This window comes from Furipterus horrens, unplaced genomic scaffold (genome assembly GCF_987537825.1).
Source record: "Furipterus horrens unplaced genomic scaffold, mFurHor1.1.pri manual_scaffold_11, whole genome shotgun sequence".
Lineage (NCBI taxonomy): Eukaryota > Metazoa > Chordata > Mammalia > Chiroptera > Furipteridae > Furipterus > Furipterus horrens.
In genome coordinates, this window is record NW_028327181.1 from 97,403,063 (window position 1) to 97,427,913 (window position 24,851).

The window sequence follows — 24,851 nt, forward strand, 5'->3', positions numbered from 1 at the left end:
GCTTAGGGGCCGTGTTGAACAAAATAACACAAGATTAAATCACGGTCAAGAGAAAACGATGCAGGCAAGAGAGGCAGTGACCAGGAGACATACGCGGGCAGAGTGAAGAAACGAAGTGGAGCCGCCGCAGTCAAGGCTAACAAAGCTCCTTACAAATGAGGACGGGCTGGAACACGAGCAATGAATTTTATCTTAGTTCAGCCGGCCTGGGACCTAAACGTCTGAGCCCGCAGCGGTGCCCTGGCGCCTGGAGCCGCCGAAGTCCCTCAGGCTGCCCTCCGAAGGGTTCGGGAGGCAGTGTGCACACGTCCAGACCACTGGGCAGCTGGAAGGTCACCACCATGGGCCATTCTTCTGGAAGCTAAGAATGTAGCACTGACCCTTCTTAAGAATGTGCTTTTTACTATAATAACTCCCCAGGACTGCGGTTTGTCTGAATAAAAGTTGTCCTGTACTTCTACTGCAGCCTCCGATTCGTTTCTGCTTAGCTGCCAGGCTGCTGCCAGCGCAGCACAGGTACTGGTTTACCGCAAACCGCTTTTATTTGAAGCAGAAAGCACACTGGGAAGTAAGGTGGTGTGCTCTCCGTACCGAGTGGCACGGGCTGCGCGCAGTCCTACGACCTCCCGACGGCCACAGTGCTACGCAGCAGAAAATGTCAGCCCCACTGTAACCTCATGAGATCACCGTCACGCGTGGCTCCTCACCTACTGAAATGCTCCTACGCGGTGCACGGCTGTAATTACTGCAAACACAGAGCACCATGGCTAACGACAGAGCTCGTATTTAAATCCTCATAGAATACCGTCCCATAGAGACTGCGCATATAATTTAACTCTTAGAAATTTCTTTCAGCCTTATTTGAAAAGATCCTAAATTACTTCCCAAAATGAAAGCAGAAAAAGTATATCTAATTGACAATGGAAGGTAAGGCTTCTAGTTCTAGTTAGGCCAAACTGGCTGTCCAACTTGCACAGATCACTTAACCTCTGTGAATCTCACTTCCTACCCAACCCAGGAACTGTATCATCTCCAAGGAACCTTCAAGCTCTAAGATTTTATTAACTTTATAGACAGGCAAATACAACGCCATGTTTTATGAAACATTGTGCTGAGCATGCTGACTAGACTTGCAGCTACTGCCTTTAAGAGTAACTCATACAACTCAAAATAATAATTTGCTTTACATGAACATGAACACATGTAAATTCAAGGAATCTGGTCAATTTTAATACAGAGTGTAAGTCAGGGAAACACAGACCTGCTCCTCTGCAAATACTACCTGCTGTTTATTGTGCTGAGACTCCGAAAGACAAACAAATTGCAATCCACTGCCTCAGCTCAGCAGAAACGCCTCTTAACTGGTGAAGCGCATGAACGTAGGTTTTCATTTCTTTGTTTTCATCTGCATCTAACTATGAAGATGGGGGTGGGGGCATGTTTTAAAACTCAACCTCACTACCTTTCATTCATGCCGAGAGAAAGCTCTGTGAAAGCTAAGCTTAGAACAGCCTTAGCAGCTGTCCAGACAGTGCATATGACGTGTGGCCCCGACACCTTATCGCTCAACAGCAGGCGTCTGGAAGAAGACGGTTTCAGTGGAGCCACAGGAGGAGAAGCACAGAGGTTTTCTTAAGATTCACAATTACAGAGGGAATGCATGGCAAAGCTGACTGTCTGACTGCAAAACTCATAGTTCTTTCCAGCAAGATTAGGCAACTAAGTAAAATGCATGAATTTATAAAAGTATATGACCTAAAATCATAAACCATTAATTATATGGAGTTTGAGCCATATTGGGTCATTAACATAGTCACAAAATAATTTACTTTGAGCTTTTTATATGAAAACTTATCTATTTTATGAACTCCCGAAAATCTGGCTAAAATCACCAAATTCAATTCCCTTCACATTTAAGAGTATTATTATTGATAATCCTAAAACCAAGTAAACAAACAAACAAAACACAAAAAACATTAAATCCATTAAAAACCCAGAAGACAATATGGAAAATTTAGGCTCACAAAGCCATCACATCATATATAAAGCTATTATCTGCGGCCAAATTAAGGTCAGTCAGTGCCCCAAATAAAGAACAGGGTACCGATTACTGAAGCAAAAACATGCCGGGGACTCCCCAGCAGAGATGTAATACACGAGGCAACAGCATTTTGCAACAGGGTTATATCTGAACCCCCTCCCCCAGGTATGAGAGCACTCAGGGCCTCACGGAGGCCTAACGGGTGATTGTGTTCAGCCGGCTCCGTCTTCAGTCACCAAGGCAAAGACAAGGTTTCGAGGAGTTCACAAGGCCTACTTTGCTGGTGGACAGGCTCACACAGAGGTTTTCAAAATGCTTGGTGCAGGGCCCCGAGGGGCAGGAGACGGGGAGTGTTAACTGTGGGAAGCAGCAGAGAGTTCGTATGAAATATACATGCGTTCGAGGGTGGCCGACAGACAACATGCTAACTGGTAAGTATCTCAGGAAGAAGGGGTCTGAAGTGAACTCAACTTTGTTTTAGACGGTGCGCACTGCTTTCGCTGAGACTATAGTCCTCACGGTTGGCGTCACAGGGGGAAAAGAAGGAAAAGAGGACCGAGCAACAACCACTCAAGGCTGGACGACCAGGAAGGAAGAAGGCTCCGGGCACAAAAGCGCTGCGGTCCCTCTGGGGTGCGGGGCGCTGCCCCTCCCCCGGCCCCGTGTCCTCAGACGGACACGAGGAGCCCGAACTGGGGAGAGGCAAGAGGGAAGCCGCTGCTAGGAGTGCCTGCAGCTGCGGGGGGCACGGGACCCCCCACCTGATCAGGGCAGGGTGCTGGGTGGAAGTGCTGGTAGCACAGTGTTTCAAACAAACTTCCTCAACTGGCTTGAATCTTAGGACAAGAAGAAAATGACCTCCCCAAAGAAATCATATGTTGGGATTTGAAAAAGCCATCAGGGATAAAATTTTATTTTATTTGTAAGATTCCGGGGTCAGAGCGGGAAGCACACTCTATTAGAATAAACTCCACAAAAGAAATTTCTAGTGAGATTCGTTCTGCATCGGTCTTTTAAAAAAAGATTCACTGTTCAAGTTCAATGGCTTTGCAGATATAAAAAACTGAGCATCGTGAACGCTCTGTGAGGACTGGCGCGGAGGCAGTCGGCCAGCCTGCCGATGACGCACGGGGCTGGGCGCTGGGGGAGTGGAGGGAGCAGGCCGACGCAGCCCCGGCCTTCCGCCTGCACACACATCCGAGCGCTGAAACACGCCCAAGTGCTGCGTGGCTGGAAAAGCGCGCGCGCGCGTGTGTGAGCACCCGCACTGCCACTGCGCTGCAGGTCACGCCCCCACGGGCCCGGACGCGGATCCACACGACGTGGCATCTGCACATACACACGCCCGGTCAGAGATTCCGAACCACCCGCCCGCAGGCAGTTCACGCTCAGGTAGTGATGGAGAGGCTGAGCAAGCTGTCAGTTAACGAATTACCTCGCTGCACTGTTAAGTATTCATAATTCAAAACAGCATTTCTTTTTGTTTGTAAAGACATTAATAATCATTATTATGACCTGTTCCAAGGCTAGTTACGGTTAATACAGTCACTGACAAACTGTACCCAAAGGAGCAGTATTTTAGGGAAGACGAAAGGAGAAAAGCAAAGCCCAGCAGGGTCCGGACTCGGCGATGAACGTGGATCAGAGCAGGAAGAGAAAATGCCGGCTGTGGGGGTGGCGGGACAACGAAGCTCACGGTCAGGGCTGACCAGGAGCGACCGCTACTGTCTGAAGAGAAAATAACTGATGACAATGACGGCGGAATACGGCTGGTACCACACCAGGTCGTTATAAACTTCTCAAAATGTTAAAAAAAGAAGGAAATGGATGATTCAGAGCAATAATTCTGTCCTTTTAAATGACTAGTAAAAGAAATCATTGTTTCTTATTCAAGATCCTAAATTCAAATACGAGCACAGGCCACGACCCTTCGGACCCTTGTGAAAAGTGTACGAATTCACACCGCTCCTGAGAGTGCGGAAGAAACACGCCCTTTTCTCACAACCACGCTGCCTTTTCCCACTCACTCTGCAGGAACGCCGCCTCCTGGGGCGGCGGCCGAGGCCACTGCGGGGGTCGGGGGCCGGGCCCCTGACGGCCCACCCTCACACCAGCTGCTTGACCGCGGGCGAGCTGCTACTTGGCGCCCTCAGCCTCAGTTTCTTCCCTGTGAACTAACACTAGCTCTGCCTCGTCACGCAGTTCAAATGAGATAATAAACATAAACTTTACTTTGAAAACTATAAAATGCCACACCGAAGTCAAGCACGGGCAGTGGTTCTGCCCGAGACTGCGTCTCCCAGGAGTCCCCACGGTGCGCGCGTCTGTGCATATGACGGGCCCACAGAAGCAGAACCGCAAAAACAACACCATGGGTGAGCGCCCCCCTCCACCAGCGCCCACTGCGCGCGAGGCACTGAGCCCTTTCCCCAGCGGTCTCATGCCGTGTTTGCAACGGCTTTGCGAGGCGGGCACCATTCCTTCGCTACCCTTCCCGTGGGAAACAGGAGACACCCGGGGCTTACAGGAAGGGAGTCGGTGGCCTGAACGGGACAGAGCTGGCGCCCGCGCCTCCCGGGTGTGTGCTCTTCCCCATTGGACGGCCCCTTCCCGGGTCAAGTCCAGAACGGAGAGGCTCAGCGCGGCGTGTCCACGCAGCACGCTCTCAGCAACCCCGGGGATGCCCAAGTCACCGTGAGCACCGTGTGCGTGTCCACTAACACCCGGTAAGACAGTACCAAGCAAATTCTGGACTTGGAGAAAAAACGAAATCTAACACATTAATAAGCAAAGAGGGAAGACATAAAGAACCTATCGCTTTTGTTATAAAGAGCTGGCACGGACAAATCTTTAAAAGAGTTCGGTATCCTTTGGTTGTTCTTAACCAAACTGAAGCAGTTTATCAGTTTAGTCCTTGTCAGACAGAAACTAAACCAAGAGAAAATTATAAAGCATTGTTTAGAAAGTTAACATGACATTCTTTAGGCATTGAGATTATACAAATGCCCATGCGATGCAGATGTAAAACCAGTGACAAAGGAAGAGTTTCCCAGTGAATAATAAAAAATAGATCCAGAGGCAGGATTAGAATCTTTGTTTTGAACTATCAGTTAAAGAAACAATCATCTTTATCATAAAAGTTTGGTACTGCCATAAAATGTGCCCCCCCCCACAAATAAAATAAACTTACCTTTGGTTTTTTGATCAGCAGCCTGAAAAAAAAATTAGAAACTCTTTAGGAATAATGTGTAGAGTGTACACATCTATGAAAGTTTATAAGTAGACTTTAATATTGGAAATTTTAATAACAAGTTTTTGTCCAGGTCATTTATTAAAATTTATTCTATTTCTGGGAATCATGTCTAATAGTCTACATGCTATTAACTATATGCCAATATTGACCTAAAGGCAAACAAATCTATCTGGGAGCTCTGTATCTGAATAAAGTCTAAAAGGTATACAGTTTAAACTACAAAATACATTAAACTGGGCAGGAACAAAAACAAATGGCATAACTTAGTATATTAAATGCCAGAAAACTCAAGCATGACTATAAGATTAAGGACTTGTAATTTTTAATATTTACTAATAGGATTTGTAAAAGAGCACGTGCCAAAGCCACACAAATTATTTCTAGCTTTCCGAATAAAATCAGTTAAGGGGTTCCTTTCACACTCAGACACGGCTGTTCTGGACAGTTTACTTAAGTAGAACAGTATGAACAGTCTTCACTGCTAACGACAGAAACCAAACTTCCTTAAAGCACAGCTCTAATATTTCTAGGTCCTTAAGAGAGAAATTTTGTGGCTGTCACCCTATATTTATTTCACTAGCACAATATCTATTTTTTTGTTAATTATAGACTCAGGACATTGACTTTTAAAAGTAATGAAGGGGAACTCCGCAATGTAATGGCCATGACAACGCAGACGAGGCAACGGTCACAAAGACAGCGAGGCAGGAACTCTAGCCAAACCTTTTTCTGAGCACCTTCCTTCTTTTTCTTTTCTTCCTGCTTTTTCTTTTTCTTTTCTTCCATCAAATGTTCCTCTTTTTGTGTTTCTTGTTCTTTCTCCCTATTAAATATAAAGAAAAGTGGTATTAGTACAATGTCCCTCTTAAATCAAGAAATAAAACCATGGTCTTCAGGGAGTTCTAAAGTCACGCGGTGTTCACGTGTGGTACAGGCCGCTGGGGAAGAGGCGCTAGGTGTGACCTGTCCCGCCGCGGCGACAGCCCGCTGGCACCACCCCGAGGCGCCCTGGGTGCTCAGTCGGCCCTTCGTTCAGCCCACGCCTGAACACCAGCCGCACGTTATGCGACAGGTACAGAGTGGAGTAAGACGCAGTCCCCGCGGTCCAGCCCCAGGCCGCTATTCCTCCAAGGGCCCACAGTCATCAGAACCACAGAGGTCCTGGGTGCCGGCCCAGCCAACCAGACGAGACTCCCTGGAGGTGTGAGCCCGCCAGCACAGACCTGTGTGCTCCAGGCCTCCCGCTGCCTCTCACGGTCCTCCCACCCATTGGCTCTCCCAGCGGGGACACTGTGTGCCCCGTGCAGGCCGCATTACTACGCAGACTCCCGCAGCACACCCGCATGCCCAGCCCTGCAGGCGTGGCTTGCCACCAGCAGGGTTGCCACTAGGGCTCCCACTTCCTGGGAGCCCCTGCTCCGGGGAATGCTTCCTGCTGCGCGGGCCTGGGCTCGCCAGGGCTGCTCTGCCAGCCAGCGGGCTGCCACTACACCCACTTCCGGCCCGTCCTCCCTCGGGCACCCCCCTCAGGCCCGGGTACCACAGTTTTCCACAGTCACTCTCCTACCCACAGTTGGCGTCTGTACAATATACCTTCTCTGCTCGTGCCACCACATGGCTTCTGCGTCCCAGCTACACCCAGCCCGACGCAGCTGGCGGGGAGAGGGGTGGCGGTGGGGGCGCAGGGCGAAGCAGAAGGTGCGCACGCACAGGAGCCCAGCCTCGCTTTCCTGCCATCAGTGCTGGCTTTGAATTCATTCATCCTGCAGCATTTTTATTTGTAACGACGTTTTATATACAGCCACATGCACGAGAAATTTCAGCCTCGGGTCGGTTTGTACATATTTAAACACTATCATAAGAAAAGTGATTTAAATCAGCATGGGGGGCCCGGCTCAGAGAACATTCGTCCTGTAAAACAGCGGTCCTCAGTCTTGGCTGCTCATCAGATTACCTGGGAAGCTTTGAAAACTTCCAGTGCCAAGCCACGCAAACCTTTTCAGGAACCCCCTGGGAGTGGAACTCAGGCGTCAGCCATTTTTAAAGCTTCCAGATGCCTCCAGTGTTCAGCCAAAGTTGAGAAAAAGTACCTTTAAAGGAGGGCCGTACATTTATCAAGTTTGGAAAACAGTTATGATTCATAGATAATACTTTCCAGGAATATTTTCAAGTTAGGAGGCGTGGAGACACTGAGAAACCTGCATTCACAACATTCTTACAAGGTCCGGGCCAGCCCCGTGAGCGATGCGTCAGTGCCATGACCGTCCAGCTGCAACCACGCGGCCCAGGAAACGTGACCAAGTAAATGCCAGGCACGTAGCAGCTGTGCACCCCTGTTGCTATGCTTTCTTTACCTACCTACAGCACAAAGCCTTAAACTGTCTCCAGATCGTAAACTTAATAAAGTAGGCACTGTAGCTGTTATTAAAAGATATTCAATAGATGGAATAAAAATGATTTTTGCTTAATTCTATTACTCTGAAAATTAAAGCCAGCTGTTCCCCCAGCAGTACAGTTAAGGTTTTACTGTAACAGCGAAATAAAATGGTCCAAATAAAGAGCTCGTGTGGCTGTGAGGTATTTTATTTACACTTTCCTGCCTGAGCTCATGTTTATGTGACAAAGCACAATTCGATATATGCTCGCCAATAGTTTCATCTCATTTCCCCCAACTAGCAGCATCTTCTTCTAACTCTCAGTACAGGTTCTGCCACTCTTCATAAATAACTTAAAAAACCAGTATCATTCACATTTTTACTCTGTGAAGTAATACGTGCTCACAGGAAAACACCCTGAGCGAGAGCACAGCAGCATCTCAGACGTCTTTCGGACAGCTGTCCACAGGACTGCCCACCGACCCGCCTTTCAAAAGGGGCGAACAGGAGCACGCTGTCCCCCACTTCCGCATCACTCCTTCTCAGTTACACTCCAGGACATACCAGATATGTCCCCCACATCCCTAAACCCGAGCTCCAACTGCTCTCTCTCGACAGCGATTTGAGACATCAGCAATGTCATCCCTATATAGGATGGATATGGATTTGGTTCTTACAGTACCCCATCGTCCACCCCATCATGACTTCCGGTTACGTCCATAAATGTCATTACACATTCATGTTAGATATAAAGAACATACAAATGTTCACTGCAGAGCTAGGCAGCATACTGTGATTACGCTTAACTCCTGTGTAGCTGTTCTTTTCTAGAGTTCCTAAGGGTTTTGTTTCCATCTTGTACTAATTTTCTTACCAAAAATTACTTTTTATTTTTTAGTTTTTTACTTTTTAAAATTTATTTATTGTTTTTCTATTATAGTTGTCCCATATTTTCCCCCATTGCTCCCCCCCCAAAAAAAAATTCTCCTTGCTTTTTACACCCTCCCCTCCCTCAGTTAAAAATACGAGCCCTTTGCCCCACGTCATCCCCAAATCTCTCCAGAGCCCTTAGCCCAGCTTCCTCTGGGCCGGGAGCACTCCGCCAGAGTCTTCTAACAGATCCTCTCCCTAGTTTTGTTGTTGTTTGTTTGTGGCAAAATATACATGAATTTTACCATCCTAACCCTCTGTACGTGTGCGGTTCAGTAATGCTATGTTCACACTGTCGTACAAACACCCCCCATAACCCCCCTTCATCTTGCAAACCTGAAACTGCCCCCACCAAACAACGGCCTGTTGCTCCTCCTCCCCAGCCCCTGACAACCGCCATTCTAGTTTCTGGGTTTTTTTTAAAATTTGACTGATTATTGTGGTTTTAATTTGCATTTCCCTAATGACTAGTGATGTTGAACATCTTTTCACATTTGTGGATCTTTCTGTAGCCTACAGTGACTCTTTTTCTTTTTAAAGATTTTATGTATTTATTTATTTTTAGAGAGAGGAGAAGGGAGGGAGACGGACAGGGAGAGAAACATCGACATGAGGTTGACTCTCATGCACCCCCAACCTGGCCCACAACCCGGGCCCGGGCCCTGACAGGGGATCAAACCGGTGACCCTTCGGTTCCCAGGCCAGCGCTCAATCCACTGAGCCACACCTGCCAGGGCTGTAGTTACTTTTTTATCACATTTTAATTACTCTCCACATAAAGCTCCTTTCCATCACTGTACTGTTTCTCTCTGCCCCGAGGCCGCAGAGGAAAGGACGCGCGTACAGACGAGGCCGGAGGAGCCGCACGTGCAGACTGCCCAGCAGAACACCATTGCCCACCCGTCACCGTCACCATCGGTTTGAACTTATGAGCTCAGTCATCCTGTCACCTCCCTTGTCTTCCTTCTTGAGTTACGCCCGCAATTTGCTGGAAAGCCTCTCCAAGCATCTTTTCAAGAAATGTTGTGATTACTGGATTTTTTTTTAGACCATGCACATCTAACCATTGTTCTAACCAATGGCTTGGCTGAATATAGAATTCTAGGTTGAAAATCATCTTTGAAGACACTGTGCCACTGCACCTGCTCAAGAGGAGTCCGGTGTCATGGTGCTTTTGGGGCCTCTTTAGGCGACTTTTTTTCAAAGCCTCTCTGCATCCCTAGAATTCTGAAATTTCACGATGCTATGCATGGGTCTCTTTCTGCTCTGTTATTTGTGCTTAGCATTTGGCTGGTGCTTTCAATACAGAGACATTTCTTTCCATTCTGTTTTCTTAAAAACATCTTCTGTTTTCTAAATGACAACATACTGAACCGCTTGGATCGAAAATCTACAACTGATCTTTTATAGTTTCTGCTCTTTTTTTACTACTGCAGTCAGTCCTCAGCTTCCTGGGTGCGAGGCTCAGCTGGTTTTCTAACCCTCCTTTGCAGTTTCTAATTCCATACACTTAACATGTTTAATAACTTTCTCATTCTCCGGCCGCTCCTCTCACACAATACTGTTCTTGTTTCATGGGTGCAAAAGCATCTGTTTTTATTCTAGCTGAAGACACTAAGTTTTTCTGAACTTCTTCTGGATGGCCTGTCCCATCTTAGTTTCCTTTCAGGGCGCTTCTTTAACGTGAGAGGATTTTCTCAACTGTCTGGGAATCTCCGGTTGTTCATTCAGGCTTAAAAGCGAGGCCCCAAAACGCACTGCGTGTGTGCGGGCTGGACTTGCTTCACGGTGGGCCCTGCTGTAGGGGCTCAGGTAGAGGGCAGCCTCAAATGCCCACACGTGCAGCTCCTGCCCTGATCCCCGGGGTGCTTTGTCTGTGGCGTTAGCTACTAGGCCGTAAGCAGCCAGGGGGGGGTCCGCTGCTGGAATTTCAGATGTCACTGTTCTGCACTCTGACCACCACTTCCTATTCTCACTCCTATCTCCACCGACCCAGCCTTTACCTTCATGAAATCTGTCCCGAGCTCCACTTTCTCCTAAGCCATCTTCATCAGTTCCTCTCCCGGAAATCCTAACCATATCACCCCAGTGCGCCTAGTTAAACTACACCTGTTCCCAGAGAAACAATGACTTAAAAGATGAAATTATGGAGGCAGACTGGGAATGTAGCCACCCCATGGCAAAACTATTCTGGGTGGAAAAACTGTCCACATTTACTTAGTCAGTTGATTACTCCCTGTATTTGCAGAAGAATGGGATGCAATAAAAGACGGCCAGCCCGCTGCCCCGGCCGGGTAACTCAGCCGCTTGGAGCGCTGCCCTGTGCCCGCCAAAACGGTGCGGGTACGGTTCCCAGCCAGGGCGCATGCCTAGGCTGTGGGCCCACCTTCTGGCTGGGCGCACACGGGAGGCAACCAATGGATGCGTCTCTCTCACATCGAAGTCTCTCTCCCTCCCTCCCTCCCTCTCTAAAATCAATAAACATATCCTCTGGTGAGAAGAGGAAAAAGAAAAAAGGCTGGTCAGCCTGTTCTTGCCTTTGAGGTCTCGGTACCAGAAACGGTGAAGGTTTCTCACCCTACCTCGGGTTCGCCTACAGGCCTGGCAGCCTACACTCTGAAATTACACTGGTTAGACCCCAACGTCACTCACGTGTGTTATCTGCCTTTATTCAGAAAGTCTGGCTGGTTCCATTAGAACCTCCTGGCAGTGCTTAGGTTAGGAAGGGCTGGTAAAGTGCTATCAGAGGAAATTAAAAAGGGAAAGGAAGGAAGTGATGTCCTGTCCAGCTGTCAAGAGAAATATTTAAGATTCTCAGTTTTTTAACGTGTTTGAAACTGGCTACGTGCAAGAAACAGTCACACGACCTCCGTGGGCAGCGCCGGACGGGAGCGACGGATCAGCCCCGGGCCTCGAGGGGCACAGGCTCTAACAGGGAAGTGAGGTGAGGCCTGAAGCGGCCTCGCTGCTCCACAGACCATGGGAGCCAACAGCACGGGGCAGTGAGGAGTGAGCGGCGGGCTCGGAGTCACAGGGCAGGGCTGGAAGGAAGCCGCTTGGGAGAGCCATGGAGGGACGTGGTGTGACATTAGAACGTGGGTGGACAAGCAGCCACGGCTCTGATAAACAGGAGCAGCGGGTGTGGGGTGGAGGCTGGGTGCAGGGGGGCAGAAGGGGGTAAAATGGGGACATCGGTAATACTGTCAACAATAAAAGTTAATTAAAAAGTAGGAGCAGAGGGTGGAAGGAAGCGTTTATTTGAGGATGAAGACAGAACAGAGCTGATAGAGACCCTGAGGTCTCCTGAGGGGCACACCTTTCCACCCTGCCCTGCCCTTGGGTGGGAGAGGGACCCCGTGACTCACTTCTCACCAGCAAAACTCAGAAAGGCAGTGAGACGCGCCCTTCCCTCACAACCTTATAAAAGGTCATCTTTCTGCAAAACTGGTGTTAGGCTCCCTCTCCAGCGCTGACTTCGAAGAAACACCCGCCCTGAAGGCCACTGCCGAGAGGAAGTGACTTCTGCTAGCAGCCCAAGGGCGCTGGGAAGCCCACCCTCCCCAGTGAAGCCTCCAGACCCAGGCCTAGCCCTGGCTTGTCTGCGTCCTGTGAAACCGCCCAGGCTCACACAGCTCTGTGTACTCCCAGCGGGGCGCACTCCAAGAAAACACACTCAGAGGTATCACACACTGAGCACAAGCAGCCGGTTCCAAAGGACGTGCGCTCTAGGGTTCCATGGGGCTGATAGCTGGAAAAGGAAGTTCCAGGAACACAGGACACTGACTGCCCGGGGCCAGGGTGGGGGAAGGCACGGGCTAGAAGGGGCAGTGCGAGCGCGAAGCAACTGTCCTAAATCTTGATTGTGCCGGTGACTTCCGCATAACTATATTATGTACTTACTACATGTAGTTGTTGAAATGCACATCACTGCACCAGAGAGCGAAGCACACTGTGTATGTAAACAGCAAAAACGTGAGTTGAAAGAACAACAAAAATAAAAAGCAAAAGCAAGAAAATACTAGTAACTGGCCCGGGCAGCAGGCTCTGGAGAAGCCGAATTCCTCCTTCGTGCCCTCCCTGCCCCTCCCCATTCCGGACCTGATGAGAGGTGAGGTTTCATTCACCTTAATGGTGGGAGGGGGCTGTCCAGGGCTAAAGATGAAGGCCCCTGCTGACCTGGGACCAGGGCCCTGAGGGACCTTTATTTTGGAAGCAGGAAGAATCGGAGCCGGGAGCGGAGGTCTGAGAAGTCGGAAGGCCTCAGGGTACTTCAAAGGAACGCTGCCCTCATTTCCCCGCAGTGCCAACGGAAGACGTACTCCTGTGGCTAAAACGCTGCCCAGAACAAACCGGGGCAGCTCCCCTGGACTGACCAGAAGGCCTCCAATTCCTGAAACCACAAGGAGCGGTTTCCTACAACGTCCTGGGGAGCAGCGTCGCCCGCTTCTCGGCCGACGGGACCGACGTTTCGGGGGGCTTGTGGTCTGACCCCTGACACAGCTGCGTCCCCCTGCATCTCCCCGAGGTTTCCCTACACTCTGTCACCGCCTCCCGCTGGCTTTCCGGCACAGGACACACGGTGCTCCCCGTTTGGGAGGCCTCTCTCTGTACAATACAGCTGATCACCTCCCCGATACTCCTGCCGCTGGGCTTCCTCCACTCCTGCCTTTGATACCCGTGTCCCATTTCCCCTGGGGGACCAGTCCCTGTCTCTGTCACTGGAACTCCAGGGACTTTCAGGGCAGGGGGCTCCAGTGCTGTGTGGGGCCCATCAAGGAGCGCCGCACTCCCCGCGCTGAGATCCGGGGGTGACAGGGCTTGGGGACCGAGCAGGATGAGAGGAGCGGGGCTGCGGGGGCCTTCTCTGCGCCACAGAGGGCCAGCAAGGAGGCTAAGGGGTGGAGTGGGACTCGGTCTCCCTGACACATGCTTTTCGAGCCCAGGAACAGGTCGTTTCTGTGGCCTGGAGCCTCCGCTGCCACGTGAGCCCTGAACTGAGTGGCAAACAGCTGGAACAGGTTCACCTCACGTTTCAGGGACTGTACCCCACAAAACCGACCCCTTCGCACGCGCTACTGAGCTCCGCAGACTGCTGAGCCGGGCTCTCCAGCTCGTCCTGCCCTGCCCCAAGCCCCCCCCCACCTCCCCCCAACATATACGGAATCGCTTTCTGTTGCTCGTAACCAAAGATTCCTGATAAATACGGTTTCTCAACAACCCGCTTATTTACCTTCGGCTCACCTGGCCAGTGCTGGCTGGATGCAGCGCTGCTGATAATTATGACTCGCCTCAAAACGAACCAGGTTCGGCAGACAGTGTGAACCACCGTAAAAGCTGCTTTAGCGTGCCTACGGTACCATGTCAGTTACAAGTACAGGAGTTACAGGTACCACTTTGTGAAAACCTTTTCTTTACTTCATTTCTGAGTTTTAGGTCGCCTCAAATTAAGTCAAAAAATGACACTGCACTTTTTAGTGTTGCACCATTTTCACAGTTTACATAATGACGTTGAATATGCATGTTTATTATTTACTCTTTATTGTATTTTCACAACCATTTAGTGCCCTTAGAATGTGCAACTTTAACCCTTTGAGTGCCAACATCGCTGGCAGCGACGCCTTTTTCAATGACTATAAATGTAAATAACAATGGAATAATTCGTATTTTATGTTTTGTTCTCTCTCTTTTTTTTTTTTACCTCAGGTAATATATTGATATAATTGTTTCTCATGTTGATCCAAATTTCAAATTACACATGGCACTCAAAGGGTTAAACAGGTTTAAACTAAGAGAAGCAACTCTCCAACCAGCCTGTCAGACACAGCGGCCCTTGCTGCCACGTCCTGGTGGGCAAGCTATAAAGTTATTATTAAAAATGAGCAGGATTTCACTGTTTGCTAGAAAACGTTAACATATGTACTGTGTAACCAGCAACAAGCATGCTGTCTCCAAAACTGCCCCCGTCCAGCTACTAAGGAACCTGGAGCGGGGAGTATGCTGGCCAGTAATTAATTGCCTTCCTGCCTCTCAGACCCACACTCATCCCTTGCCCGCTCCGAAAACAGACCCGGGACCTAGAAACACGGTCCCCTGCCAGCTGGCACGATGTGACGCTTTTCCAGCAGAGGGCGCGACAGAGACGGTGGGAGCAGAGTGGCCCCCGCCCGCCCCCCGCATCCTGAGCTCCCAGTCCAGCAACTTCCCCGGCCACCCCCATGCTCAGCGACTCCTCTGTCACCTTGGGAGTCACAGCTGTGCCCTCTCCAGGAGGTCTGGGCCTCAACCTGGGGGCAGCGGTCACCCCTTCTGCCGGCTACTGGCACATCCTCCAGAGCTGTCTTTACTCCTGACCGGCCGACCCCTCATTACTTCAGCCTCCCCCCCCCATATGGTCAGCAACCTTTGTGTTAAACTTCCCCCGTTCGCGGCTGTGCGGTTTCTCTCCTCTCGTGATGGAAGAATCCTCAAATTAGAGCCTAGTTCCATCCTGTCAGTAAACTGGAAACTTTTTAATACTGTCACACCAATAAAAAAATAAACATCACAGTTGTGCCTAAATGACAAGTGTAAAACGGCAAGTTCTATTTGATTACTAACCCACAGCCTAAACATCAGCAGACAGGTGGAGAAGACTATCTGCCTGAATTTGGCGAATATCACTTGCCCGGTTTTTTTTTTTCCCTCCATAATATTTCTATGGTCTAAAACCAGCGGTGCATTTGGGCAAATTTAGAAGAGGCTCTGCTTCACGATTATAAAAAAGAGGACAAAGTCCCAGACTGTATGGCCAACCGCAGGCCAGTCACTGAAGTGATGAAACGGACACCTGGGGCTGTTTTCCGTGAGAGACTTGAACTGCGGGGGACCCCCAGGGTAACCGTCCATTAAAAGATGCTATAATTCTGTGAACTGAAAGGACTGTTAACCATGGGTTCGGTTTTAGGGGCCATTAAGTTACCTTGTGCTCAGAGTTCCAGTCTGATCTGGGCAGGAAGGCAAGCGCACAAGACTGGGCGAAACAGCTTCGTGAGAGCCTGTGCGAGGGGGAAGTCAAACCTAAGGAGACCACGCCGCCCCTCACCCAGTCCCTGGGCCCGGACACGTCTCCAAGTCCAGGCTCTGCATGTGAGGGTGCTGGGAAGACGGTCTCAAGGGCAGGTGCCAGAGCCAGACACTGACCAAGGTCTCAAATGCCTGCCTGAAAAACGTTTCTATAATGAAACCTACAGTAGAAAATAACTGTGTGACCAGTTATATTTGTGCAGAAAAATACCACAGAAACTGAAAGGATTATTAATATTTCACATTGAAAATGGAAAAACTTGGCCCTGCCCAGGTAGCTCAGTTGGTTAGAGCATCATCTAGATATGCCAAGGTTATGGGTTCAGTCCCCGGTCAGGGCACATACAAGAATCAACCAGTGCACGAATAAATAAGTGGAACAAGAAATCAATGTTTATCTCTCTATATATCCTTTGCTTTCTCTCTCAAATCAATAAATAACAAATTTTTTTAAAAATGTAAAAACGCATATTTCAGAAATGATGAAGAAAACCTACCTCAAAAATATCAGTTACAGAAAAAAACTACTTTTCAATTTTATTTTTAAACACACAACAGGTTAATACGGGAAAGAAAAAAGAATCTGGCCCGAGAGCCTAGGGAGCTACCTTATAATTAAAACCAAAAACAAAAACCAGAGTTCTATAATCGCCACTCTGTTCTCACACAAGCGCGTTCAGTCTGCAGTCACTGTTCCAACACACACACACAGCAGTGAGGTGCTGGGCGGGTGTGAGACCCCGGCTGGGGCAGACCCGTACTTTGTAACTGATACGTATTTACTAGTCCCGGATTGTTGTTTCTGCACCTTCAACTACTGCCTTGGAATTGCTGTTCTAAATCAACTCTAATACTCAAAGTCTGTAAGCTTGTACCAACAGTGTATCCAATATTGTGTTCATGAAGCCTCTTACAAAAGCCAACGTTTCCTTTTGCTCTCATGAAGTCCATTTACTGCTAGTCGCCACCATTCTGGCTTTCTGATGTCTTTTTTTGAAAAGTCTGCAAAGGCCTTTAATTGGACCGCACCTAGTAATAGATCAACACAGGCCCTCAGAGCCAACCTACAATTTGTCTGACAGTGAGAGCAATTAGCAGCTTACCAAATTATGTCACTATTTATGATTCAATTCCTCAGTCTGTCCTTTATGGCTTCTCACTAACCATGAGCACACACACCAGTTCTATAAAGGAAGGAAAGCTTTCCCAGTTTTCAGGCCCAAACATGTTTCTTGGGGGGACACCTCACACAGGTGGCAGGGAGTCAGGTGCCGGACAGCTTCTCCCCGTGCCCCGCAGAACGGGAAAGGCCAGGCTTTAGTGAACCGCTGCAGAGCCAAAGCATGACGGGAACGCTCAGAGAGCTTTCAAACACTCAGCAAGTCTCGGGAGCCAAGGCAGTAATCCCCCAGATCCCCGGCCAGCGGGGAGAAGTACTAGCGCGGCAGATAGTTTGAGGCCGCAGTCTTACCAAAAACCAGTGACGGCGATAGCTGTCGTTTACTAAGCACTGGGCTAGGAAGGCCTTTTAAAATAGATGACCTCATTCCCTCCTGAAAATAGTCGTGTTACTGAACGTCACCTGCACCTTAAAGGAGGGAATGTGAAGCCCAGAGGACGCCAGTGAGCGGCCCGATGCGACAGCCGGCGGCAGAGCTGTCCATCAAGCGGAGGTCCGACGGCCCCTCTGGCACAGGCTGCACCCAGCACCCCGCCCGCAGCCCTGACGAGCCCAGAGGGGAGAGCCTGTGCTCCAGACGGGGATGGTAAGACTTGCCGCACCTTCAGGCAACCGAAGAGCCCACTCAAGACACTCCCGAGATGATACATTAGTTACAGTCCAGGCAAAGATGCCGTATAACACAGAGACCCCAAGAGATTTCTCCCCCGCAGTCCAGGGGCTGGCCAGGCACCTTTGTTCCATGCGGTGGTCAGCGAAGGACCCCTGTTCCGTTCATTCACTAGAAGAGGAAAAAAGAGGAACTGAAGGACAAGTCACGTCCTTTCTGGACCATGCCCTGGAAGCTCAGGTATTATTCTGCTCACATCCAATTAACCAGAACTTATTCACAAGCCAAGAACTGCATACGAAGGAGGCTGGGGAAAGTGTCTCTCCGTGCGCCCATCCAAACTCCTTCCAAGCAGAAGGGGAGAGTGTGTTCTGGGGTAATTAACAGTGTGTGGGACAACTGGATGGCCTGTCCGCCTTTACACAGAGACAAAAGTCTTACTAAGGCTTCTATAAAATACTTCAGCATCACCACGTTTCAAAAGTATATCTTCCAAAAAAAAATCAAAAGTATATCTTCCAGAATGAACTTGTTACAAAATATCAAATTTTATCAAATCTAAGATGCCTTCAAATATGACGTGCCATTATTTTATGCACCTCTAAGAAAGAAAAATGCTGCCCATAATGCCATGATATGCCAATTTCTATAAGATATATATCAATTTCAGAGATGTTAATAGTGGGAAAAATGTATTTCTTAAAACAGATAAAATGCAGTATGCCCCTGAAATAGCAAAAACTTATCCTGTGAGATTACTAGGTAAAGAAAAAGAAATCAATTAAATTTTAGAAGACAAACTATTGTCATTGCTGTTAGGCCATTCTTTATGATAATGATATAAACAATATAAATAATAGACTGAGGCCATACCTACACTTCATGAATTTAAAAAGTCCAAATCAATTTTATGGGAAAGACAGCTCCTTTATATGTGACGGGGGCAGGATTCTGGCCTAGTCAGGAGAACAGGGAAGGTTTCCCGTGGACGGGAGCTAGTTCCGGCAGGGGAGCATCGGGACCCTGGGGAGGAGTGGGGCGTGTGGGAACCACAGCCAGACGCCCAGTGGGCCGGAGGCCTGCGCGCCATGAAGGGAGGACTAGAGTGAGCTGGTCAGGAAGACTCAGGTTGAAGTTTTGGTTTTTATCCCCAGAACAATGAGAAGCCACCAAAGAACTTTAAGCAAGAGAATTAACAGTCAGATTTGTGTTTTAGGAGATAATTCTGGTGTCTAAATGGAGAATAGACTGTAAGGGAGAAGGGGGGAAAGGGCTGTAGGGGAGAGGGGACTGTAGGGAGCGTGGACAGACGGCAACCAGAGAACGGGCTCCTGCTGTCAGTCTAAGAGAGTTGAGACTCGGTCCAGCTCTGGGAGCAGCAAAGGATTTGGGGTCAGGAAGGGTTTAACAGTATCTGGGAGGTGAAGTGAACAGAGCCTGGTGGCTGACAGGGTGTGAGCCTAAGGAAGAGGGAGGTGTCAAGAGCCACGCTGAGGTCCTGAGTGACGGGGAGGTCAACACAGGAGCAGGGCGGGCCGAGCCTGACACCTGAGCTTGAACTGGGAAGGAGCCGGCTGCCAGACCTCTCATTCTGGATGCAAACATCCGGGCTTCAGGAAGCCTTAGGGGATGTCAGTGCAGAGACGGAAGTCAAAGCCCTAGCCAACGTGTACTTCAGGGCCGGCCAGGGAGGGTGGGCGAGCCACTCCAACGCCCGCCAGTCCCCTAGGCACCGACTACTCATCAGCACCTGGCCACAAGGTGCCAGGGCTCAGGCTTAGGTACAAGGCTGGCAGATGGGCCAGTTCTGGCTGCAGACAGTCCCACGAAGCGGCCGCTCTCTGTCTCGTGTGACAGATGTGTCCTGAGAGTGTCCTGAGGGCCAGACGACGTTCTGTCCCTGCCACCACAGAGCCCACGTTTTAGAAAGCGTAGTGAACGCACAAGCGCTTGAAATGAAGATGATCCAGAATGTGTCTCTTACATTTTGAATCTATACAACTTTGCCTCTCTTGGGTAAAGGTACAGAAAATCTCCTTGAAAATTATTGCTATTTTTCCCGTTAATGGTTACAAATCTGTAGGCATATGTCCCATAAAAGAGACGTAAACCTTCAGCCCCCGAGGGACGTTGTCCAACGTTGAGAAAGCAATTGTACAGCTTTAAACCCCAAGGAAGAAGTCTTTACATTCTGAAACCCAGACACAGCACCTCGGAAAAGAGGCTGGTTATCACCCAGCCCTTTGGAGTGGAAACGTGCTCAGACAAAAGCGAAGAGCAAGTGGGGAGCCGCCCGTTTTTACTAGGGAAAAACTGAAGTACAGGAGTGAGGTCCTGGGAGGAAAGATGAGCAGATGGGCAGGCGCAGAGCAGAAACTGCCGTGGGGAAGACGACGCAATGAATGAGGAGCAGGGAACACCGCTAATTAGCACAGTGCGCCCGGTACACAGCTGACCACCACCTGAAATTACACTCTTAGTTCAGTTCAGGGAATTTTCTAAACTTAAAGAAAAAAAAAAAAAAAAAAAAAGGAGGCCTGGCTGGTGTGGCTCAGTGGCTCGAGCGCCAAGGGGTCACTGGTTTGATTCCCGGTCACAGCACGTGCCTGAGTTGCAGGCCAGGTCCCCAGTAGGGAGTGCACGAGAGGCAACCACACACGATGTTTCTCTCCGTCTCTTTCTCCCGCCCTTCCCCTCTCTAAAAATGAACAAATAAAATCTTTCAAAACAAAAAAAAGATATGCTTGAAATAATTCTGTACATAAAGTTTTATATTCTGCTTTTTCATTTTAACAAGGTATTCTTACACTGAACAAGCCTCACAAATAAAATTTTTAATGACAACACAATACTGTCATTATGTAGATATATCATAATTTTCTTAACAATCCCCCCCGTGGTTTCTGTTTCCATTTTATACTATTTTAATCACTAACCCCCTCTGTGTAGTTTGTTCTGTATTTGTGATTACTGTCGTGAGAGATTTCCAGAAGCAGGCTTACTAAAACAAAAGGGTATAATTAAGGGTTTCAATACTTAAAACCAAATTGTTATCCAAAAGCATTTTAGGAATCTGTGTTTTTATTAGCCGAGCACAAGAGTGCTTATTTCAGAACACCCTCACAAGCATTGAGTATTACGATTTTTAATCTTGGTTAATTAAATAGAAAAAGTATCTCACTGGCATTAATTTACAATTCTTTGATTATTAATAAACATATTCCCCCATATTTGTTAACCTGAATGCACTCATTTTCTGTGAACTGACTATATCATCTGGCTGATCCATTGGGTTCTAAGTGGGTTTTTTTTCTTTATCAATTTATAAGAGTTTATATGTTAAATGTATTAACCTTTTGTGACGTTGCTATAAACAGTTTTCCCATTTTTAATTTGCCTTTTAATTATTTTTTGGCATTCAGAAGTTTTAAATTTCCATAAATCCCACCAAAAAAAAACTTTTGAGATTTTTAGCATAGAAATATTCCCTAAATTTATTTTTATTTCCTAGATTTCTTACTTTCTTACACTACTGATGCTTTATTTAAAATGTATTTAGGTGTATGGTAGACACTGGATTTACTTTGTTTTTTAAATCAAGGAGAGAACAGAGTGCATGGGCATCACTTAGTGTCCAGGACTAAACAATCCTTCCTCTCTTCTCTGTGACACTGACTTCATGTATCAAAAGTCACATATGACAGAGGGGCCTGAAGACCACTCTGCGCCTAAGTCTGCGGAACCCTCCTCAGCTTCTCACCTTCGGTTTTCTGTTTAGCTTTGCAGCCACAGCTTCTGAGTTGAGAAACGGCTTTGAGGGGTCATGTGGCACCGCACGTTCATTCTGCTTCCTGGGATGTCCTTCTCGGGGGGATCTGGGCCCCTCGAAGTCCCCAGTGTCACAGTAGCTTCCAGTGCCTTCAAATACTTAATCTTTGTGTTTACCCAGCTTTTTAAACTCTTAGTAGCCAGGCATGTGTGATACAGCTCGTCTGCCTTCGCCAGAAGCAGAGGTCTCAGAGGATACTGAGTTTTGCCCTGGCCAGTGTGACTCAGTTGGTTGGAGCATCATCATCCCACGAACCAGAAGGCTGCAGGTTCCGTTCCTAGTCAGGGCGCACGCCTGGGCTGCGGTGCAGTCCCCGTGGGAGGCGCTTTCCCGTGGATGTTTCCCTCCCTCTTTCCCCTTCCTTCCCCTCTCTCCCAAATATATGCTGTGCCTTCATTCACGGGAGACCCACGAAGTTAGAGAACGTTCTCGTGTGTCAGCACTCTACTTTTTTAAAAAGGATATTTCCAGGTGGCAACAAAGATAATCTTACAAAGCTTCCTCCTTACTAGATTTACTCTAGTGGACACTAGTGTTCTCTGCATTCCCCAAATAGGCTTTAGTTGGTCTTACTGTTCTACTCATTTAATACGCTGCTGCGTTTGCTTCACATTCTTTTTTTGTAGAATGAGGTTTCAAAGACATAACACTAACAATGATGAATTATACCTTCTGGTAAACTATTTAAGATTCTCAGATTATACTAGGTGACAAGTCTAAAGTTAGCTTTGTTGCTATCGTTTTCATGTTTTTGGTATCATATGCTAATTCATAGAGTAAACTAGACAGCTTTCCCTCTTCTGAAAGTTCTGAGACAATTTACATAGTACATATAAAAATATAAAGTAATTAATTTTTATTAACATTATCAAAAAAGGAGAAACTTTTTGGAGATAAATTCTTTTTAATTAAAATTCTTCCTTGTTCTATTTGGGTTTTCTGGATTCTCAGAGGGTTCCAGGACTACTTACAAAGATCCTGTTCTGGCACAAATTTAATGCCAATGTTATTTCCACTTGACCTAAAAGTTGTCTTTTGCTTTGGACCAGGTCAGAAATATCTACTATTTTTGAGTCAGGGAGTTGCTTTTCATCACCCAAAGCTTTAAAATTACTGGCGATTGCAGCTCTCGAAGGGTATTAGTGGAATGGGAAAAGGAGCCACTCTGCTTACTCTACCTTTTCCAGCACCAGGAATCCCATCAAACTTTGCAGGGAGAGCTGGGATCAGCAGAACCCAGTAACCTACTGCATATGAAGATCTATTCAAACAAGCAGTATTTACTGAGTGCCTACTATGTATAAGTCAATAAGCTAAATTTTATAAAAGATGGTAAAAATTAAACATGATTTCTGCCTTCAAGGAGTTTATAAACAGAGGAAAAAATGTATACATATATAATCATTATAAAAGGCAGAAATCTAAGTAAGTGCCGTAAGAGAAATACAACCTAAAAACGCGTATCATAATGTAATGGGATGCAGAGCAAGGGTCCCCTGAAAATAGGAGAAAAATGGGAAGGGGGACGGGGATTTCAAGATACTTTGCATACCAAAGGAAGGTTAACAGCCTTAAGTTTCTTTTTCTTGAAGGGAGAGGACCGGATGGTGGCCCTGACTTTAAGGAGGTCCACTGACTTAGGACATAGCCAGGGGAGGTGGATGCCCTGACTAAAGATGGCAGCTGAAAGGAAGTAAAATATGGGGGTGCGGGGGCGGGGCCTGGCACAAGTCGCGCATCCTAGGAGGGGCTGGAGAGAAGTCGCACAGGAGGTTCCAGGCCAAGCTTTCGCGACAAGGGCGGGCTGAGGGAGGGGGCAGAAGTCAGGTGGGCTGAAGGGAGTAAGCCCCGAGGTCTGAGAGGGCGTAGGGGGGCGGCGGCCGGGTGCGGGAGGGGGAGCCCCGCGTGCAGTCCGGGGTAAGAGCACGCCGTGAGGTCTGCAGTGCGGCAGGGAGACGGCGGCCGAGCCGACGGGGCTGCGGGACCGGCCTAACCACGCACGGATTCGGGCGAGTCGCCGGGGCTAACGGTGACCGGGAGTGCTGAGCTGCTGACTCCTGCTTTTCGGAAGGACGCACGGAAAAGCCGCTCTCCTGGGACATGAGCCCCCCGGGACTCCACCACGATCCCGTGGGACAGGGCACATGTTTCCCTGAACCACCCCGTGGAGGATGAGAACGATGTACCCCTGATTCTAAAGGAGAGAGCTGCCGAGAGAGGGTGGCGACTCTGAACCCCACGACTACACATTTCCAAAGACGATGGAGACCTGTTTGGGCGCCCGACTTAAGAAGAGTAAGGATATGGGAAACTTCTGGGAATGGTTTTGGCTTAATAGCCTTTTGGGGCGCAAGGGACGTGCTGGGTCTCTTGGGAGAGGAGGGCCTCTGAGCAGGAGTGTCCTCAGCCCCTCCCCGCCCTGGGGCTGGGACCCTGGAAATAAAAACCTGTTTCCTTCAACACTAATCGTCGGGTCACATGTCAAGATGTCACGTGGCCGAGCCGCGGTTTGCTCAGTTACAATAACCTTTCATACAGTTTGGATGCAGGAAGCAGCATGTGACGTGTTCCACGTTTCCCTCCCTCAACATTCCTCTAAGATGAAGGGGAAAATCAGGTGTGAGATATAAAATGACTGAGTGACTACGCATTTCTTAGGTCTGTGATCTTACTGAACAAAGCTTTACCGCATTATGATAATTAAATGCCATTAAGAGAAAGTTTTATACGCATTTCTGCAACCCTGACTGGGGCTTCTCTGTGTGAAATACACTAAATTAAACTCACATTCAATCCGTCTTCCATGTATTTGCTCAAACAATTTCATATGCCAGCATCTGTGGCTGATTCCAGGGTAACCCCCCCCCACACACACACACATCTTACAAATCCTACCAAACTGATCACTATGATACTCAAATGCTGGTTATCAGTTACGAGAGTTTCCTAAGCTTTCATTCACTCAATTTATAGGACTCTCCACTAAGACGGGGTCCTTTTTTCTTCTTTGCCTGCGAATGTCTTTCATTTTATAAAGTTAATGAGAAGAATGGATGGTGGTGGTTTCTATTCAAATGTCTTACACGGCAAGACAAAAAGATGGCAATCTCATCTTGGCTCCTACTTGTTGAAACTTGTCTTTGTAATAGTCTCCAAGTCTCTTAACCACAATGCTTTTCTATAGTCTCAAAAGAACAGATTTTGCTCCCAAAAGAAAGGTTTGATTAGATAATGTTTAAGAGATAATTATCTTCCTACAAGAATGAGTTATTTTTTTAAAAACTTTAAAAAGAAAAAATTTTAAATCCTCATGGGAGGATATGCTTATTGATTTTAGAAAGCGAGGAAGGGGGATGGGGAGAGAAACTCTGATGTCAGAGAGAAACATCGATCGGTCGCTTCTCACACGTGCCCTGACCAGGGGATAGAACCAGCAGCCTAGGTACCTGCCCTGACCAGGACCGAACCCACAACCGTTTGGTGTACAGGACGACGCTCCAACCAACTGAGCCACTCACCACCAGGGCTTCGGCTAATTTTTAAACTACAAAGGTGTGTTGCCACCTTTACA

General features: G+C 48.1%; 1 protein-coding gene across 3 annotated transcripts in view; it reads right to left on the minus strand.

Moving 5' to 3' along the window:
* TNRC6C (trinucleotide repeat containing adaptor 6C) overlaps positions 1-24,851 on the minus strand; it is a 100,677-nt gene that overhangs the window by 60,935 nt on the left and 14,891 nt on the right. For all 3 annotated transcript variants that reach the window (XM_090257377.1, XM_090257378.1, XM_090257379.1), the window contains exons 2-3: positions 6,018-6,117; positions 5,232-5,253 (exon numbers count right to left, since the gene is read on the minus strand). In XM_090257377.1, coding sequence (XP_090113503.1) covers positions 5,232-5,253; positions 6,018-6,080 — 85 coding nt within the window. In that variant the 5' untranslated portion in view covers positions 6,081-6,117. The remainder of the gene's footprint in view (positions 1-5,231; positions 5,254-6,017; positions 6,118-24,851) is intronic.